At 40.4% G+C, this 16,141-nt stretch overlaps 1 protein-coding gene across 1 annotated transcript in view; it reads right to left on the bottom strand.

Moving 5' to 3' along the window:
• The window catches only part of TMPRSS7 (transmembrane serine protease 7), a 31,589-nt gene extending 26,226 nt beyond the window's left edge, over positions 1-5,363 (bottom strand). The window contains exons 1-3 of the mRNA XM_074860876.1: positions 5,298-5,363; positions 994-1,192; positions 8-138 (exon numbers count right to left, since the gene is read on the bottom strand). Coding sequence (XP_074716977.1) covers positions 8-138; positions 994-1,192; positions 5,298-5,348 — 381 coding nt within the window. The 5' untranslated portion in view covers positions 5,349-5,363. The remainder of the gene's footprint in view (positions 1-7; positions 139-993; positions 1,193-5,297) is intronic.
• Positions 5,364-16,141: the final 10,778 nt, after the last annotated feature.

Raw genomic sequence — 16,141 nt, 5'->3', positions numbered from 1 at the left:
ATCTTACCACATGCTGCACATTCTGTGCCACAGAGAGGAATTCTTTCGACTCCTTCTGCCTATATTCTGGAAGAAACTCTATGTTGGCAACACGAAACAGTCCAACAAAATACAATGCATCTTTGTTTTCTGCCTGGACTGCAAGAAACAAAAAAGACAGTTAGCCTCCATTTTTTAAAAAAAAATTTTTAATAACAATGAAGTTTTTTCTGATTAAATTCTAAACCAAATTAATCTATTCAGCCTCAGTGAAAAGAACTACCAAATGAACACTACGTTTTCAAGGCCAAACTCTTCTAGATGAGTACCACAATATGAAGGTTAATTGAGCACCTGTTCCCTACATGCATGATAAGGTACCACCATACAGATGAACCAGCATAATGAAGGCAATATCAACATACAGATTCTGGAGCATCCCTAAAGAATCTTAGGCAATATTAGCATTGGGGGTTTAAAGAGGAGAACGTGGCTTTTACTGCCCACTTAGACACATTAAGCAAGAAGGAAACACTCCACAGAAGTGATAATTTCTTGTCCTCTCCAGTGTTTTTACTGGTCTTAAGATAAATATTTGCCTTCTATATTTTACTCCCCTTTATTTTTTAGAATCTATTCCACATGAGACACAAAGAACTCACCTGGCCTTCAGCAGGCCAAGAAACACAATGGAAGTCAAAATTTGAGGAATCAAGTTCATAGGAACTGTTGAGTCTGTGCAATTAAGTAGCACATGTAAAAAAACGTTTTGCATAACACTTAAAAGAAAATGTCACACTTCCTAAAGAGAACAGCTATGCCTGCTCTTAAAATTACTTAATTCAGCTGTCTGAAGTCTTAACAAAGATGCCCAAGAGTCTTTCAGGCCCCATTTAAGTAAATTCCATGTTTGTTTGAGAAACAGCCTTCAGGACAAGGGAGATCATAAACCCAACTGAAAGTGTTATTGGGAACAGTGATGTACGAAATCAGCATGAGCTTTCAGCAACTCACCGATGAAGAGCCACAGTAATGTCCAGGTTACAACTCCTAAAATGAATAGAATGAGGGTAAAAAGAATTATTTTATTTTGAAAATTCCACAGCAACTTATCTTTTTTCTTCAATTTCAATTTGCCATGCTTTTTCCTTGCCAGAATCCTCTTTGCCAATTTATCTTCTGCAGCTACCATTTGGGCTGAGATGTTGGCTACCTAAAATAAGGTGAAAGACAACAAAAAATGTGGAACATTTCCAACAGCAATTGACTGACCAACGACTAGAACAGATTCCCATACATATTTGTCTGTTACTGTGTATACACAACTAAAATTAACTTAGTAGCAGTTTAAAACTCCAGTCAGAAGGTCCTTTTCTTCCAGACGCTGATAACACAGTCAGTTCCTGTTGCATAAGGATGTAAAAACACAATTTACCCTAGGATAACAGCTCACCATGCAACAGCTAACTAGCATTAACCATCTGAATCAATGCCATTATCCTTGTGCACCCCTCACTGGTGTAAATTAGCCCTCTTTAGTCCAAAGGGTAGACAGTGCTGGTCAAAATGTCACTGCTGTTCGAAAAAAAGCCACTTTCTTCTCAGACCAGAACTATCCCAATACAAGTGGGCTCAACCCATTCATTCCTCAGAAAAAAGTCTCCACTTCTTTTCAGGATGAGGAACAGTGGGTACAGACATCCTCATCCTGCATGTCTAGCTCCCTCTGAGAAGATCCCTCCAACAAACAAGAGGACACAGCACACGTGTTGCTGGGATGGGACCTGGACAAGATCATCACCTGGATATCCAGCTCCTTGACAGTTTATTTAGAACTACAGTCCCAGATTTTCTAAAGCTAGATTCAGAATATCTCCTGACCATCTCATCTAGGTACAAAAGACTACTATGTGACTATTTCTGCATTTGCAGGAGCAGTTTCCACTTCCTATAAATATCTTATCTATCTACAGTTTGGTCTGTTCTGGAAAATCTGTTTGTACCAGACACTCCCCCAGGCATTTTCCTCTGCAGGAGATAATCAACGCATTTAAGCATACAAATAATGTCTATCAGTCGCTGCAGGCACAACAAGAGCTGCCTGGGGAAATCTCTGTGGCTGCATAAAAATCCCACTTGGATGCCTCTGGTGACAGTCAAACACTTTGTTGTGAGATCAGCAAAAGGTTCAATCACCTTTTCTCACATCAATTCATTGTCTCATCTATGCAGAGGTTAGCTGGAGAGTTCCTGGAGCACTCAGGGCATTAATGACCAAGTGCATTGGTATGAACACACGCATAGCTGTGATACTCAGCTGCACCAGAATTAGAACTATAAAACCTTAAATTTTCTCCTTATATCATGACTATAACATAAGTTACACAATATTGCCACATTAATAAGAAACACTCAGGAAAAATATTCCAAACCCATGTTGATGCTAGTGAGAGAGAAGCTCTCAAGAGGCTGCTTTAGGAAGTTGTGGGTTCTCCATGACTGGAGGTGTTTACAAACACCAGTCAGAAATCAGCAGCAAAACGTTTAGTGGGGAGTCTTCTATGAAGCACAAACCAGACTTTGCGATAAAAAGACCTGGCTCGAGACCTCACATATACGAAGATGAAACTGAACTTCACCATTTTAAAGATGAACACCAAAATTAAAAAAAGATCTTTTTCCTTGTCTTTGGAATATCTACATACATTTTAAGGGAGGGGTCTCCCCCATCCCACAGTTGTTATGCTACTTGTGGTCTAGGACCTACTCAGAGGTGCATCATCTCTCCGCAATGCAAACCAAGAATCTTTGACAAAGACCAGTGATAACTGGTCTATGATTTGCTCAAGGTGCAGATAGCCTCTTTCTGCTGAGGGACAAACCCCTGTCCCATCACCTATCCCCTTCTGTGGCCACACAGAAATACGCTGAGGAATTCACAATCACACTAGAACAGACGCACATACAAGAGCAGACCCTGACTTGGGCAGATCTGACTGTTCCTTGTGCTCAATAGGCCTTACTTAGCCTCTGCAGAGCTACAAGGGATAGGCAGCTAGGAGGAAGCCTGCAACAAGCTGCCAGGCTGTTTATCATCATTACATTCTTTGAAGCCCTTCAGAAGGTACACTGCGAGAGTGTGCGGCCTGTTGTAGACTAAAAGGTGTGGACACAAGGCTCATTTTTCATCCCTACTAACTATATTTCACTTTAGGAGGGAGAAAACTGTGAAAGTCAGGAAGTACCCAGCTAAGAACTGCACTCCGAGTTATCAGTGTGGGATGCTAAGTGTAATACAGTGGCTGAAAAAGTATGTGCTGATGGAGCTTGACACCCAGGAAGTGACAAGCATTACTACTAGGCATTTGCAAAAGTGGTGCTGTAAAATAATCTACAATAAGTGGTTGTTTCCTTCTACCCAACACTAGTAGAGCCACATCTGAAGTACCGCATCCAGTTTTGGGCCCATCAGTATAACAGAGATGTTGCTTCCAGGGGAGGGCCACCAAGAGGCAAAGGGCTGGAGGATATGATGTACAGCAAAAAGTTGAGAGCCCTGGGGTTGTTTAGCTCGAGACAAGAAGGTAAAGACAGTGTGAGTAAATCTAATTATAGATTTCCCTATCTAAAGTGGGCTATGGAGAAGAGAGACACACACTTTTCTCACTGATACACAGTGAAGAGACAGCCGCAACAGTCACACACAGCAGCAGGGGAAATTCCAGCTTGACTGTGGGGTGGGGGTGGTGGGAATGTATTTCACCATGAGGGCCATGCACCTGAGCCATGCCCAGAGAGGTCAGGGAACTTGGATGTACTCAGTGGGACAATGCCCCAAGAAAATCTGTTCTGGTTTTGCTGTTAGCCCTGTTTTTTAAAAAATTAAAAACCTTCAGAAGTCCCCACTAATGTAAATTTTTGTATGATCCTCTGATATTATGCCCTAGTAATGCTTTCAATAAGAGAATTCTGTGTATCATCACAGAGAGAGCATAAGCAACATCCCCACCAATATCCTGCCAGTTCCATAGTCAAATAAAATGACTAGCAATCTTTGACCACAGAGTTGAGGATGTTCAAAGGTGAGAAGAAAAATGAATAATAAGTAATAATGAGTAATAAGACCCAGTAGTACACTTTACAGTTTCCTCAAACAAAATGTGAAAACACTGAACTGGAAGATTTCAGACTCATATCTTGTAGCTAGGTAACTAACTGCACTTGTTTTACATGTTCTCAAGAAGGACTCATTTTGCCCATCATCTGTATATTTTAAAAGCCTTACCAAGTACAATTCTGTTTAAGGATGAAAACCAAATTACCTATTTGTTTAAAGCTACGCTCTGCATAAGTTCCCTTATACACTCAGGTGTTCAGTAGGACAGCTCGAGACAGCTCAATGAATGCTCAGTCCTGACATCTGAAATCTGGGCCACTTTGATCTCCCTCAAGAACATTTTATATTTAAGTTTTCTCATGTCATCCCTTTTTGTAGCTATAGACCTAACCAGACAGATTTATTCTTAAGAATTAGATCCTGTCAAGGATCATTAAAGACTGCTCAAGATTGACATCACTGGACTATAAGCATGCACTTGAAACAACTAATGTCCTTATTGCGTCTACTGCAATTTCAACCTTATTTTTAAAAAATGTACTTCATGTATCAAGGCTTGCATGGCAAAGTTCTCTGTTACACAAGATTCATAGGAATACTGAATGCTATGCACTACATTTTAAATATTTCCCTAGATTATATTAGTTTACCGTAAACATTTTATAGTAAGAAAAACAAAGGCAAAGTTAAGCTGTTCCCTTCCTTTATTAAGGATCACAATTCTTAATACAGCTTTCCTCTCTACTGCAGTTTAGTTCTTGTATTCTAGAATTGGTTTCCAGCTAAAGTTGCAATTTGACCTTCACCATACACTAAATTATTTAATTACTTCTTTGTCATGAGTTAACGCTCATGCAATAACCCCCTTCTATATATTCTCAGGGAAAAGCAAAACACTTTACCTACCTTAATGTTGCCTTTCTTGCCTAGAAATTGATTTCTTTTTGGAAAAACATGCTGCTATGACACCAAAATAAGCTTTTCATATTGTCACATTGACAAGCCCATTATTTCAATTGCCTGAAAATACATACCTGAAGATACACAAACATATGTTGACATTACCAGACTGAGTTATAAAACAGAAAATTATATCAAATCTAACTGTGATGTTAAGTTTAGTATTTGAGAAGTAGATCACAAGAGATCTAGTAGTGTCAAGAAGTGTATGAAATCAAGAACGCTTAAGTCACCTACTTACACTTAGTTCATCTTCAGGTTTAGCTGCTGGGTGATCATTTTTTTCATCCATTCCAGCAGAATTAATTTTATTGCTTGTCCGAGCTGAAAAAGAGCCTTGCACCTTTTCTCAGTCACTACTTCCACTTCTGAAGCTGAAGACAGCAAACAGCAATGTCCAGGACCAAAAGAGGCATCAATTTACTTTGATGAGTTTCCAATTGTAATCTCATCTGCCCTATTGCTCCTTTGCGAATATTAGAAGGATGCTATCATGTAACTGTAGACATCAAAGTCAGACTGAATAAAATAGGCTTTTCATAAGTCTTTTTAAGATGAAATAGACACCAACTTGTTAAAACGCAAAATCGCAGTGCTAAAATCTATATATTGTTAAAACTTCACAAAATTAGTTGCTATGAAAAAGAAAAGTAGCAAGTAAAATGTAAATATGAGAGCAAAATTATGCAACTAAAAGTAGGAAAATAAATGTAAGCACCTTGAGAAAGAGTGCTGCAAATAGCAGGTAACAACTACAAACCAAGAAGAGCATTTTGACTCTTTTCTAGAATTTTGCAATGTACCTTTTGAATACTCAAATTTGGTTATTTTATTGTAACGAAAAACTAAACTGGTTCAGGCAACATGTTTTGTATTGTTAAAATAGATCGGACTTCAAACTGAGAATCATTTCTGTAATCAGATGCAGGAAGTCACTTGTACCATAACAGTTCCATCCTATTTTCTTTGGTAATTAAATATTTATAGAGGATGTAAAACAGTACTTTCCTCAATGGATGCTAACTATAGAGCTGTCTTTACTTTCAAATGATTAACAATCTCAATGCCTTCCTTGGGTCAACTTCAGAAATGACACTGGAGAAATGCCAACTTTTTATTAAAAAAAAAATAACCCTTCTATTAATTTATCTTTGAAGATATAAAACATTAACAATCATAAAAACTTTAGCACCACAGTAGTGTAGAGGTATAGAATAGAAAAGAAGTAGTCAGACCTCATAACAGGGGAGCTCCAGGTATGATCTATGCTCCGTCTGTGTAACCAGCAATAGATTACTTCAACTACAGGGCAGAAACTCCTACAGTTAGGTAATGTACCTGTAAACTAATATATTTCTTGTCTGTGTGTTAGTCTTTGGCTTAGGGCCTGAAGCACAATATTTATGACCTCAGTCATTGTTATTTGCTCTAGAACTGCAACATATTTTAACCATATGAAGTGATACTGTAAGGTCTGGGCCTTAATAATGCTTTAGTAGCATACGAAAATCTATTAATTTATTCCATATTACTACATATAATTACTTCCAACTCCCACTTTTTTTTGCTTTTAATTACACTTAATTTTTTCAGGACTACTGTGGTCTCTTAAAGTATTAATTCCAAAAGCCTTCCACTGTCCTGTGCACAGGGAGTAACTATGATACAAATGGTATTTCAGCAACTGGTGCATAGAATAAAAAGAGCATTGTACATAAAAATACTTTCCCTTCGTCAGTATTTAAGTCGTTTGCATGTTTATTCAATAAGTCCTCTATGCTCTGAGGAAGCACGTTTATCATCTCCAGATTTCACTTTTCTTCAGCCATTTAGCTTCACATAGTTTCTCCTGAGAAGATAAAAATAACCATGATATTTTGTTATTGAAGTTGCAACAAGAGTCAATCAAAAGGTATAGTATTAAATGTGTGCTTTAAACCTGGTAAGAAGATTTTATGTCATTTTCTCTAGATTACACAGAAAGGCTGAGGTAGACGTTATTTCCATTCCTTCAATGCAGTAAATAACATTAGTGTGCACCTTTCAGATACCTAAGGTGTATATGGGCTGCTTGTATGACATAAATAAATGGAGCAAAAAATAAAATGATCGAGAAGGAGGAGAAGGTGGTTCTCCATGTGCCAGAGCAGAGATCAATGCTGCAGCCCATGGAGGAGACCACACTGGAGCAGATGGATATTCCTGAAGGACTGCGGCCCATGGAAAGCTCACGCTGGAGAAGAGGAAATGAGTGAGAAAGAAGGAGCAGCAGAGAGAAACCGTTGTATAGTGACCATAACCCCCCATCCCCACTGTGCTACTCAAAGTTTGGGGGTGGGCAAGTAGAGGAGTCAGGAGTAAAGAAATTAAGTGAGCCTGGAAAACGGGGGAGGAACAGTGTTGTTTCGATGTTTGCCTTTTTGTTTCCTACTACACAAATTAGTAGTTACGTTTTTATTTTAATTGGCAATAAATTAAGTCCATTTTCCCCAAGTTGAGTCTGTTTTGTCTGCGACAGTAACTGGCAAATGATCTCCCTGTCTTCACCTCAAGCCATTATTTTTGTCTCTTTCCTGTTCTTCCCGTTTTCTCCCCCAGTCCTGCTGAGGAGGGGAGGGAGGGACTGAGTGGCCCGGTGGGAGTTTGGCTGGTAGCCATGGCTAACCCACAACAATGTTGCAATGCCTGGTACTTACTTCCCCCTCTTCTTTTAAAATGAAAATTAGGGTTTGAGTTTTTTCCAAGATAAGTGCATTCTGTTTCCAAGTAAAGCTAAGAATAAAGAGGTTGGCAAACTGAAATGAAACATGAAACACGTTAAAAATAAAATCATCTTATCAAAGTGAGCACTGCTGTTTCCTTCTGGTTCATTAATTGCATGTTGCCTATATAAAAAAAGTCTGAAGATTGAAAGAATCCAAGCCAATGCAAACCATAGGCTTACTCTCTCAGTTTCCCCTGACAGAGAGCAGTGATTCCAGGTCAGCTTGAAAAGTTAATGTAAGTCAATTATTCCATTTCTGAGCTCTGTGGAGAAATGTACTTTCACACACTCCACCTGAAAGGGCCACTAGCTTTGAGACATTACTTGGTACGTATGAACTGGTATTAAGCAGCTTGATTTTATCTTCTGCAAGTAATGCATATCAAAACATGACTCTCATTTCTTTCTGACCCAAATCAACACAAAACCCATGTTGATTAGTTTCAGAAGCATTCTACTTTCTTGCCCTTGCCATGGCTTCCAGGCCAGTTCCACCTCCTCATGCTTTCCTTCTGCTACAAAACCCACTGCCACAAAGCACAGACTTTGCAGTTTACTCACACAGTGACGCTTGGTTTTACTCACATCATTCTCTCTTAGGGCTGTAGCTGCCTCATGCACACCTGTTTGGCAGCTTGACTTTCTGTTTCACATCTCTCCAAGACCCTCACACAACCAGGAGCAGCCCCTTAGTCTAATCTGTGACCCACCCCAGCCCAGTGAGCTCCTGATTAAGGGAAAGGCTGCAGGAGATCTATGCGACAGTCTCAAGCCACAGCTGAGATGTCTGCCTATATGACATAGATATCACGGAGGAAGCCGGGATACCAGTGATAGAGCTCTCTAGAGAAAAAGCTTGTCTTGTGCTGCACACACCTAGTGCTGTGCTGGGAGAGAGGTAGGGTTCATCTCACCTGTCTTAGACTGTCTAGAAGTTAGGCATATAAATCCAAGTTTGTTTTCTAGATTCAGTCTATACACAATGGTGACAGAGAAGCATTCAAAACAGAGAAGATGAATCACACTTTCACCAGTGAGTACAGATAGAAAAGAGGCAATTATCCTATCTTATTTTATCAAACCTATCATGTACAAAATCCTCTCTGTGTAACAGTAATCTTTCCCTTCTGACCACAGCTGCCTTCATGATCAGTTCAGAGGCAGTCTTTCCTGCTCCTTTAACTGATAGGAGCCTAGAACCAGCTTGCCAGCATCAGCCCACTAGCACATCCGAGTACTCTAGAGAGCTGCTAACCTCAGCGTGACATTTTCTCCAAACTGAACATCAAAAGTGACAGGGTTTGCTTGTACTTCAGGATCTCCCTTTGCCAAGCAGCAATGTCTAACAAGCTGCACAAAAACATGGGAGGAAAAAGAGTCCATGCACAATGCAGAGTTAATTCTACTAAAACCTGGGTTTAGTACCTATAAGAATTCTCTTGCATATTGTTTGTATTTGTTTTTCTTTAATCAAAACTCAGGTAAAGCACGGGTCTTAACATGTCTGTGAAAACTAAAGAAGGGTTTAAGTGCTGATTATGATAACATTTGAGAAGGTATTCGTAAAGATTTTCATCAGAGCTGACAGAGATTAACACAGTATGATTACATCTTTTTTCCTTTGAACAATTTCTTCAAATTACAGCCAAGATTACTTCCAACGGAGGAAGAAAAGATTTTGGCTGTTCTTCCCAATAACCCAGATGAATCTGTAATTTGAATTTGTAATTCAGCTTCGTTTTGAACCTAGAGAAGGTTAAATACTTGTACCTTCGATAAGAATAGATTAATAATAATGGGTTTGGTATTAATAGTCTGCAAAGATCTCCATACACACAGGCAAGTCATTAACATTTTGGATACATCTCTTCCATCACAGGAGACAGAACCAGCACACAATAGCTGTTCCTTTAATTTTTTGGAAGCTGGAATTGTGAGCAAGTTGAAATGAGGCTTTTACTAAAGTATGGAAGTGGGTGGCAATTGACTACTAAATACTAAATTATTGATAATTGTCTACTAACATATGTTTCAGTATCAACTTCGAACCTCTTTCTCCTCCTCCACTGAGTGAATACCATGCTGCTTGTTTTCGAGATCTTTGTCATCTGGAGACGCATCTTCAAATCACGGCACTCATATTTATTTTTCTTCTCCTTGGACTCTTACTTAATTTCTGATTCCTGACAATGCTTGACTATGCACTACAGGCCTCTGACGTAACAAAACAGTTTTCAGCAGACAAAATCATCTTGGAAATTACAGGCAATTGAGCTGTCTTCAAAGATCCAGACACGGCACGTAACTGCCATTGACAGAGCATATCATCTGGAACGAAGCAGCTGACCGCCTTGCACAGCAGCTTCCCCGAGCACTAATAGAGCTATTTTGCCTTGCTTATGCAGACTGAGAACATCTTAGTTATTTGTATCTCCATCAATTTAAATTAAAATAAAAAGGCTAAATGGGCACATTTTTTGGGTACAGCATCCATTTATCAGTCTGCGGCATTTTAAGGACAGACAAGCCCTGCTATTCCATCAGTTAATGGTCTTGCACCACTCGCCTCTTACTGGGGCCACTAGCTAATTTTACTCTCAATTTCTCTCTTGCTTATATGAAACTGGACAGCTATGTGTGGCAGGGAGCAAGACAAGTAGTACTGACAGTGTACATGAATCATACTACTAGATTAAATATGACTTGTTAGGAGAATCACAGTGCTAGGAAACCTGCTGCATTTTAAATAAATAATATATAAAAAAGATAGTTTCTACAATCATGAGGTTGACCCGGTTGAGTTAGCACTGATGATAACACCCTCTATGGAATTCAAGTCATGACAGCGCTACTCTGTGGACAAACACTTTATCTGGGATTTTAAAACTATTTTTCCACAAGTAAACCCTACCCCATATTCTTTCAAGCAGGTTCAACTCTCCCAGCGTCAGAGCCAATCACCTCACAAAAGAGAAAATGAAGCTAATCAAAACTGTTGGGGAAATCAGTCTGATCAGCAATTTGCCAAGCTGGGGAAGCCACCTGAGATTTGTTTAAGGATCAGTACCTGAGGATCAGGAGGATATCGCAGCAAACAGAAGCTGATAACATGTGTACAAGTACGTGCTTAGTAATGGTAGCTGGTCACATAGTCTACACTTGCCTACTGTAGCGAAATTTGAGCATCCTTTGTTGTCTGGAAAGCATGGGCTAAGATCCCCACACTATATCATTTGTGTACAGTAATGTCAGAACCTGCCAAGACTCTGTGCTTCCTCCATGTAACAGCAGAGCTGAATGTCTGTGTGCCTCGACCTTCAGACACAGGGAGCTCCCGACACCCACTTCCATGTTGGCCAGTCATCCTCCTACCTTTCGCCTATCCAGACTTCCAGTGGATTTATTTTAACAAGCGAGATGGATTCCTCATGGTGTTTCGTTAAGTCAAAAGGAGGGGAGAGCTAATTTAGGATCATCTGAGATGCTGGCAGAGCCACCCTCCTAAGAGCTTTTACTGCCATGGCCATATAACAATACAGTCAAGACAAAAAATACCTATAGCTCTACGTGGGCAGCCTGGACCACTCCTCACATAGCTTAGGATCTTGTGCAGACTCATGGTGTCTGGGCTCTCACTCTTGAAAGAGACATGCAGGGCTGTCAATATTTCTCCTCCAGAACCATTATCAGGAGACAGCTCTAAGGGCCCTGCTACCCTTACACGCTTACGCCAAACCTTTCACATTGCTGGGATCCTGTTCAAGAGACCAGACTTCTGAACTTGTCTCAGCCTGATCCTTTCTCAAACTTTCTCTAGTAAGGTTTATTAAGAACAGATTTAGACTCCCGTTTCTCTGTTTCTCTTGGAGGGGGGGGTGGGGGCAGGGAGAAGAAAACTGTATGTACAACATGATTCCTATGGTTTAAATTGCTTATAGAAATTGTATTTTTCAATGAGTCTTCATAATACAGTGAATTTTTAGTGCGGCCCTCCTGAGGATTTTAAAGGACTCCCAGGCACCATGATAAGTCTCAGAAGTGTTTTGCATTTGTAATGAATCCCGAGGGAGGAAACATGATTCATTCTGTAAAACACCAAGCAATCGGCAATAGCCACAGCCTTTGTCTCAAAGGACAAAGTGTAGTTACAAACACCCAGCTCGTAAGAAATGTTCTATAAAGAGTTATTTTTTGAGTTAATTTTCCTCACTCCAAGGAGCAAAACAGTTTAAAAAAAAAAAAAATCCTGTTCTTTTGAAGTTCCTGGTTTCCTTTTGATGGATAGATGCTCATCCATCTCAGACTAAAAAGACTTCAGAGGCAAAACTGTCTTTTGTTTCTTCAGATCCTGCCGGACATGAGAACAGCTTATCCTAGTGCAGCAGCTTTGCCTGTGCAGAAGTGAGGTTCTGAAGAAAGCACGTGCATTTTGCTGTGCATTCAGTCTTATTTTTAGACAGCCAAATAAACAAGTAAATGTCAGTTCTCTTTAAGCAACGTACATTACCGGTCTCCTCTATGAGCAACTTCCCACTAATGTGAATCAAGATCCACCTTCCCTCGTTCCCAGCCAAGATGACAGGACTTTCACCTGCACTTGCTATATATAGGTTTAAATTGGAAATATTAACTGAGAATATACAAAGGTTGACCAAAGGGACAACTAAAATTGGAGACCCTTGGTGACCTGTGATGACAGAAGGAGCGGTATTGATGGCATTAAGTCTGGTTTATGTTTCTATTTGTAGAGGTCATTCATATCCTTCTCCTCCCAAATGAGGGGGATCCTGCTTTTTCTAACAGAGCAGCTGGTTCCCCTCTTAGGAGGAGCTCCTCCACTCTAGTCTTTCTTTTCCTGAGAACATATTTTATTCTTTCCATCTTTCCCCATATTTCATGAGTTATTTCAAGCCTGCTCACTTGAGAGACAACTTTAAATCCATCTATTTATGTACTTCTAATTCATTTACTTTCTAATTTGCATTTTTTTCCTAAAGACCCGCCACATGTATAAAACAGGCAAGTCAGTAGCAGGTAGGAAATATTTGCTTTTAGTTTTTCTTTTCTATCAGACTGTATTCCCCCGCCTCCTTTTCAGATTTAAACAAGGAGTCCAGGAATCAAAAAAATACCTTTGTTTTCTCTGCCCATTATGGGGCGTTGCGTGCCTCATCCTCCACTGACGCCAGTCACGACCACTGCAGTTCAGTTCCTTGCAGACTTTGCTGACTGCACAGTGCTCTGTTGGGGGCTCACATCTCACCACCATGACATTGCAAGTGAACAAAGAAATCCAGCTCTTTTTATCCTCCATTTTCTGATTCTGATACTCTAAAAATATCAAGGCAAGGTTTTGGAGTTTAAGGCACACTAACTCAGCTGGCCTTAATCACACGTGTTATACCTACAGTACAGATTAAACTAACAATATCATTTTAAGAAGATTGTCCTAAACACAAAGCTAAATCGCTCCTTTTATTTCAAAATTACTATGAAAAAGGTAACATTTTCTGAAATTCATTGTCTTCAAAACTAAAGGTTCATTCTAGATGAATGCTAAGGTTTGTGACTCATGCCATTATAACTAGTACACAGACTCTTAAAGAAAGCAATGTTCAGAACTGAAACTTCCTTCCTCCATACCCTCCGCTTTTGTAAGAGACAGCATTTATACTTAGTTGAAGGGCATGAGCATAGTTGCTCCTTCAGTTAAGTGCTCCCTGGGCCCATTTATCTCCAGCTAATAATCCAATTTGCCTGGAAGTACTTGACTCCAGTGGGAGTACAATTCACAGAGCAACTGCAGAAGGTAGTTCTTAAGGGACTCATCATGTTACACAGAGACAGACATTTTAAATACAGAACATATTCTGCCAAAGTGAGGTTCGCTCATGCAGCCTGCTTTAGTGGCATGGCAGTACTATGGCTTGCTTTTATTTCACAACTCCCACTTAAAAAGCAAGTAGCACAAAAACTGTTTAATCATTCATGGATTCATTTTACAGAATAGAGAGACTGCTGAATCTGGCTGTAAACAATAATTTTGCTTTTGATCCTCATCATACACATATATAAAAGAGAAAGATGGAGAAGTAATAGGGAAAAAAGAAAACTAACCAATTACTACAAATGCACTACTCTTTTTTTTCTACTTACTTTGACTCAACTGGTTACAGGTGGTTTATATCCAGAAAACATAGAAACCTACCACAGCCATCACCTTCACATAATACTTCCCTTTGTATTCTCTCTTGAAAGGTTACGATAACAGCCTGACTTATTAACGCACAACAGAAAAAAATCATCTCTGTTCCAGCCATTGTATTTAGCACCTCATAAACCAGCTCTATTATGGTAATGCTTCTGGGGCAAGGATTCACATAATTAAATGTTTCACAGCAGGAAAAGAAAGTAACTCTTGTTTTTTAAGCAGGGCTAAGTAATCTCTTACAAAACACCTGCTATGATTTCAGTGGGTCTCTTTTTGAGCCCCAAGCAGAAATGCTTTTTAATTACAGTTCTAAAGAGTAGGTCTCCAATACAAACTGTAGAGGATGAAACTGAATGCACAGGAGTATGAAAAATAATTCCCAGGACTTAGGAACTGCAGGCCCTTAAGTTCCCTAAAACTCACTCCATTGACCTTCATGATGGCAGTCAGCACATCTTAGCTGTGAGCCTCCCCCAAGGGAGCCAGCTGTCCTCTGACCCCAGCAGCTCCTCCAAGGACCATGTGCACTTGGGAGAAAGATTCCTTCGTACAGCCACACTCCTACACAGTTCACTTTCAGCTGTGGCCACACTGCCCCTGGTTAATAACAGCTCCATCAACAAAACACACTTAATAACAAACAGTCAGGAAGGATTGATAGCTGCTTTGCTACATTCCCAGCAGGTCCTGCCAATGCTGAGATGTTTTAGGGACACTGCCTCAGAGCAAAAGCTCCCACACCAGGAAAGCAAAGTGCACTTCAGCTTATGCACATGAGCCTGAGTTTTGTTTACCTCACTTTATCTTTCCTCAGGCAAGGTCTGAACCTTTCACTGAAGTTCCTTCGTGCAATCTAGCAGTCAAAGTCACCTGGCTACAGCTCAAACTGTTGCTTATCAGTAGCAAAACCTCCAGGTGCTGCTTGTGGGGGGACCTAGCTGTAGCCCATCTTTATAGAATCACAGAATCATTTAGGTTGGAAAAGACCCTTAAGATCATCACATCCAACTGTTCACCATATTCCAAAATACTCTTCTGAGGTAGGGGGAAATCCAAGAAATACTGCTTTGATTTAACATCACTGCTGCAAACTGTGCCACAGTGCTTGATTCATTGGAGCTGTCGTGGCAGATCAGGGGAAAAGGTCTCTTTGGAGGATGTCAGGAGATGATGATCGCTCCTGGTACATGCACAGACTTCTTTGATATCCCACTCGCACCTTCCAAACTGCTACCAGAAATGCAAGGATTTTTCCTCCTTGTATTAAAAGCTTTTTCTATTCACTTGGAAAACCAACGTTGCCATGGTAGCCAAGCACTTTAAAGCCAGACCTGCATTTATGTGACTGTTTTTCTACGAGATGGGGAAGTGGTTTTGTCCCCCTTTTACCAAGATCCAAACCCCCAAAGACCGGGTCAGGTGCTCAGCAGCTCTGGGAGTGTTAAGGCACATCCCTGGAGGGAGGCCCTGCAGCATCTCTAAGAACCTTGTCAAAACAACATCTCGTGGTTTGCGTGTTGGAAGGAGCTGGAAACAGCAGAACTACCCTTCTATCTACATTATGTGTGGGAGCTAATACAAAGAAATTTAGAATGAAGTGTTGACTCATAATGACACTAATGTAAAACCTGCTCCTGGAAACAATCCCTGCTCATTTTTGTCCTTATCTTTTTCTGTGCATTAACAAGAAATGAGCAAAACGGAGCATTTAGCTGATCTTTTGTGCAAACACAGAAGCTTTCATCCACCTCGCATCTTCACTGACAAGATGACAATGCATACACTTTCTTAAAATCCAGTTTGGAAATACCCAGCAATCGTCAGTCCGTCTCAGACACATTGTGCTGCTTCAAGCCCCCGCAAGCCACGTGCCTGGGGGTGCCTGCTCCTTCCCTCTAGCGCTGTCTCCCCCCTCACCTGGCCAGCCTGGCCCTGCAGGGCCTCAGACCAGAGCAGAGCAGAGACTGCTCCTACATTTCTGGACATTACTTCTTCTGAACCTAGACATAAGCATTAAACCTGCCACGCAGTCTGCAGAGCACTGACTCTCTAGAGCATGGGATTTACTCCTGCACAGTAACAGAGTAACATTTCTACTGAAGTGAGCCAT

This window comes from Strix uralensis, chromosome 2 (assembly GCF_047716275.1).
Source record: "Strix uralensis isolate ZFMK-TIS-50842 chromosome 2, bStrUra1, whole genome shotgun sequence".
In the NCBI taxonomy this organism is placed as follows: domain Eukaryota; kingdom Metazoa; phylum Chordata; class Aves; order Strigiformes; family Strigidae; genus Strix; species Strix uralensis.
Note: the sequence above shows the minus strand (reverse complement) of the source record. Positions and strands in the feature narration are given on the sequence as shown.